This window comes from Parambassis ranga, chromosome 19 (assembly GCF_900634625.1).
Source record: "Parambassis ranga chromosome 19, fParRan2.1, whole genome shotgun sequence".
In the NCBI taxonomy this organism is placed as follows: domain Eukaryota; kingdom Metazoa; phylum Chordata; class Actinopteri; family Ambassidae; genus Parambassis; species Parambassis ranga.
In genome coordinates, this window is record NC_041039.1 from 10,289,951 (window position 1) to 10,295,204 (window position 5,254).

Below are 5,254 nucleotides of genomic sequence, written 5' to 3' on the forward strand. Positions count from 1 at the left end.
GACAACCATTAATTGGTACATCATGTTGAAACACCTGAACCTCAAGAGGAGCATGCTCCTTTGCCCTCTCTTGCTACTTTGTTGTGATGTGACAGTAGTTGTTTATGATTTCATCTACCTCACCCTGAATGATGACAGGTGTTAATACAGTAGCATCCTTCTCCTGCTAGCATTTAGCTTGGAGTGGCAGGATAATAACACAGTAGAAGCATGTAGCATGGACAAAAATAGCTGCAGGCTGCACTTTAAACATGAAAAAACACATGTACATTTCTGTTAAAAGCATTTAGATCACAGTGGACCATTTATAGCACAAATGATTATACAGATGAATTAAGCTCAGCACTCATGAGGATACTCGGCAGATGAATCCAAGCAGCACACAGTCAACTGCAGAGGGACTGCACTGTACCTGTCTTGGGGTGTACAAAGGAGAATGCTCCCCGTCTGAGATTACTGTTAGCAGAAGGGACATGACGGATCAGCAAGGAGAGACAATCAACTGCTGAACTGACTTGTTTGAATGTAACTGTTGACTGTATACGTACATGTGTAATAACAAGTTGAATGTAATCAACATGCTCCTGATTTTTTCCTTCATTAAAATTTAACATATTAGCAGTTTTAACTCTTAATTTCAGTGAAAACACCTACATATCTATTTCATCAAATGGATATTTAGTTAAAATTAAATTAAATGTTCTTTCATCTCAAGTCCATGCTCTTCTTTAGATTTCCATTGATTTTTACTCAAACATCATAAAGCACACACTGTGTAATGACAATATTTAATTTTTGGTCCTGAAACATTTTCAGTAAAATGCTGCCATTTATTTTTGTGCAAAAATAATCAAGTTAAAAGCAACATGCGGCTAATTTCTGTGGTCATTTTAATTATAGTCAACTTCATCATCAAGTCCACGGGAGATAGGAAAGTTCTGTAAAAAGTGCTGCACTTTAAATAAAGTGGAACTTTGCAATTAGACAAACTCAACCAATTAAATTTGACACCTGGATCAAGCTGCTGCAAACTTTTAATCTGCCAGAGGGCTGCATTCAACAGCTGTCTGACATATGAAGACCGTGAGAAGTTATATTAAATTGTCAGTATTGTTCTTACTTATCTGTGAGCTGGGTGGGAGTTGGGCTGGGTAGCTGGAGCGGGCGCTCTCCTCCCCTCACTGCTAGCTGAGATAAGAGATGAACAACTGCAAATATGCTAGAAAACAACCCAGTTCACCCTAAGCTTCAAGGACTCATGCTTATTTTTAATGACTGATTCAAAGTAGGCGCACCAGTGCTGTCTATTTTCAGTGAAATTGATCTATTGATCTGAGTTTACAGGAAAATACAGGAGCATAAAAATGTCTGGTATTGATAAGAAGCTGACAGACAAAGAGAGTGGAAGCCTTACAAAGGGCAAAAAGAAGCAGAAGAAGGAAGATGCCTGGAGGCCAGTGGGACCCAGAGACCCGTTTGCAATGGTTTGTGTCTTTGTGTGAGGTTGAATGCATATTCTGCTCTGTTTTTTGAACATGTAATATCTCCTCTATATTACTCTTTGACTGACAACAACACTTGGACACAGCCGGGAGGTGTTCTTCCTTTTTCTCTTAACATTATTTTAAACTTTTTAATGTCCACTGTATGCATTCCGTATAATAGCATTATCATTTTAACCTGTCCTCACTGTGTCCTGTTAGCTGGACTCTCTGCCAGAGAAGAAACAGCAGGAGATCCAGAAAGCCCTTCACCTTTTCTCCTTGGGTCCAACTCTGCCTAAAACCATGCAACAGGCCATAAGACACAACTATCGCTTCTGGGAGACGCAGCCTGTTCCCAGACTGGGTAAGAACTGACATTATGGATGTGATAGGCACTCTTTTTTTCACCCTTAGCTTTGCTGTTAGCCTAGCATTATCACTTGAGGTAATGCTAACCTTACCTGTAGGTTACCCACCTGCTGGCTTTGTAGTTTTATGAGAGTGGCATCAGTCTCCTTCACAACATGTGTGGCACCACACTGAGGATGCTTTATGATTATGGATGCTGTCTGCTAGGAAAAGGTCCACAAACTAGTTCAGAGGGCTGGCTCAAGATGCTGTTGAGACTTGTTTGTTTGAGTCCATCATTAAAGTATTAATGATCAAGTCCTGTGTCCTCAGGTGACAACATCACGACTCATGGCCCAATAATAGCAGAAGGTGAAGGCAGTTTCCGAAAGGAACCCTATTCGCTACCTTCAGATTTCTGCTGGGATGTTCTGGACCTGAGAAGCGCACCAGTGGTAAGCTATGAGTAGAAAATACATCACACATGACAACTAAATTCCACACACATTAAACAAATGTTCCTTTATTTCAGCTGAGAGAGCTATGCAGTCTCCTAAATGAGAACTACATGGAAGATGATGACAACACTATTAGATTCGACTTCTCCCTGGAGTATATTCAATGGTAAGCTCAAAGCAGATGGACTGAGTTTTATCCCTATTAACAATTTACACAGAACTTCATGTGAAAAATAAAGCCCAGGTTCACAAATCCCTAAGTTATCCTTTAATATCTCTTTAAACCCTTTATTATTCATCTATGTGGAAGCACACGCTCTGCCTCACTGCAGTCCTGGTTAACGTTCACACAGTCATTGAGACTCACAGCTGGAAGCTGCTCAGCGTAATCACACATCATTTTAAGCCTCTACATTGCACTGAATTGAAGCATCAGTAGGACAGCATCAATTTCTAACCTGACTAGCACAATTTATGAGTAAACGGTATCACCATCTTCAGGAAAGGAAAGTGAAACAAAAAAAAATTACTCTGAAACAAATAATTTATGTTGGCTTAATAGGAACTGGCACAGATTTTTTTGGCCTTGAGGCAAAGGAAAACTCTGACTTGTCGTGTAATGCTTAATTCATTTGCCGGAAATATGATTGATCAGAGCATATTGAGCTGTGTTTATATGTATTCAGAGTCATATTCATTATTTCCTCTAAAGGGCTTTACAGCCACCGAACTGTCTGGCCCAGTGGCACCTTGGAGTGAGAGTAGAGAGCAACAAGAAGTTGGTCGGATTCATCGCTGCTGTTCCTGCAGATCTCCGCATATATGAGACGTAAGTAGCTCATAAATACATGCACAAATACATTTGTGTCAGTGTGTGTGAAATCCGATGAGTAATATTAGTTTACAGAGCACATAACTGTAGCAATTTGCAAGCAAATGTCTCAAAGCTAAGGCTGAGGATGTGTGTGTGCAGAGAGAAGCGGGTGGTACAGGTCACATTCCTGTGTGTGCATAAGAAGCTGCGCCTCAAGCGGATGTCTCCCGTTCTGATTCAAGAGCTCACCAGACGGGTCAACCAGCAAGGTCTCTGCCAGGCTGTCTACACAGCTGGCATAGTGCTACCAACACCACTAAGCTCCTGCAGGTAGTAGCTGCCGTGGAGAAAGCCACGCCGTTCAGTTTTAGCACAGTAGAAATCCATCACATATATGAAGAAACATCTGCCTTAAACCAACTATCCCTTTTAGACACTGGCATCGCCCTCTGAATACCCGAAAACTGATGGAGCTCAACTACCCAGGCCTGAGACAGAGCATGAACCTGCAGAGAGCACTCAAGTTTAACCGCTTGCCTGAGGTTGGACTGTGCTGCCATCTAGTGATGAAAGGTTGTAACTGCTTTTGCAGTAAAATTATAATTCTGTTTCCACAAAGGTGACAAAGACACGAGGCCTGCGCCCAATGACCAAACAAGATGCTCCTGGGATACACTCACTACTCCAGACGAGCCTCTGCAACTTTCACCTCAGCCCCCTCTTCTCTCTGCAGGAAGTAGAGCACTGGTTGTTGCCGAGGGAGAATGTGATTGACACCTATGTGGTAGAGGTGAAACCTTACTATAATTCCTTCAGAGAGAGGGAAAAAGAATTCGCACAATTTTTTTTTTTAACTGATTTACTGTCTCTCTTCACACACAGGGGGAGGATGGTATGCTAACAGATGTGGTGAGCTTCTATAGCAACACCTTTAAAGTGCTAAATCATCCAGTGCACACTGGCCTCAGAGCAGCTCACCTCCTTTATGTAGCTTCTACTGCCACAGAGCTGGTCGACCTCATGGAGGACACACTGGTCATCGCTAAAGCTGTGAGTGCAGAAAATAAGATTAACTTATCAAGTGCTTTTTATTATGTTCAGTTATGAAAAAGACAGACAGGCTAGAAATGTTTAGTTTGTGGGCAGTGGCCTACTAAACCTCTCATATCAAATCTCACATCAAATTTGTGTACCTTCCTTAGTGCAGTAACATTTAATTTACTCACATATGGTTTTCCCTCACCAACAGAAAGGTTTTGACATCTTCTCTGCTCTTGATGTGATGGATAACAAGAGGTTTCTGGAAAATCTCAAATTCAGCATCAGTGACAGGAATGTTCATTACTACTTATACAACTGGAAGTGTCCTAATATGAGCCCAGACAAGGTACTCACTGCAGTGATACCTCCACCTGTCAAGTGATATCACTATCCACATCTCAAGCTGCTAAGATATCATCATGATTCACAGCACATTTTGGCTTCAGTCATGGCTGCCAATCATCAGTACTTCACACTAATGGCCGTATGTTTTACAGGTGGGCTTGGTGTTACCCATCTAAATTGCTGCTGAAGGAAGACAGAGAAGCTGAGCAAAATGCATCAACATGAAAGAACAAAAAATTGTATTTGTAAATGTGTTTGTCATCCCAGGCAAAGATATATTTTTCCAATATGCTGGAGAATTGGGTGAACAAATTGAGGCAGTTCAAAAGACACACCCAGTATGTTAAATTGTTATATGTGTGTCTGTGTGAGTATGTATGCACGTGCAAAAATCCAATAATCTGGAAATGGTGCCGTGTAACCAATGCAGCAAATGGTGAATTAAACAAATAAATAAAGCCTGTGGTCCTTTTGAAAGCTTGTAATATTGTTGAACGGTTATAAATATATAAATATGATAAAGCATATATCAGACCAAATACATAAAGGAAGAAATTATGCCATAATCTCCTCCGGTATAGTTTTGGAATGCTAAAATGCAAGAAAATATCATTATAATATGCACAATACATGTGTTTTATTCCACATGTGTAAAATGCTCATTTCTAAAGATCATGTTTAACCATTCCCTCATAATTTTAATATTTAGGCTAATATCCATCATCAATATTATGTAATGTAGGCTTGTAAGTATTATAAAGTAA

General features: G+C 40.5%; 1 protein-coding gene across 1 annotated transcript; it reads left to right on the forward strand.

Annotated features, from left to right (window-relative positions):
• The first annotated feature begins 1,215 nt into the window (after positions 1-1,215).
• Positions 1,216-4,871, forward strand: LOC114452318 (glycylpeptide N-tetradecanoyltransferase 1-like). Its single transcript, XM_028431571.1, has 11 exons — positions 1,216-1,484; positions 1,704-1,848; positions 2,166-2,287; positions 2,365-2,456; positions 3,003-3,119; positions 3,264-3,434; positions 3,538-3,646; positions 3,724-3,894; positions 3,987-4,154; positions 4,354-4,491; positions 4,643-4,871. The coding sequence occupies exons 1-11, from the start codon at positions 1,365-1,367 to the stop codon at positions 4,664-4,666; spliced, it is 1,377 nt and encodes a 458-aa protein (XP_028287372.1). The 5' UTR covers positions 1,216-1,364; the 3' UTR covers positions 4,667-4,871.
• Positions 4,872-5,254: the final 383 nt, after the last annotated feature.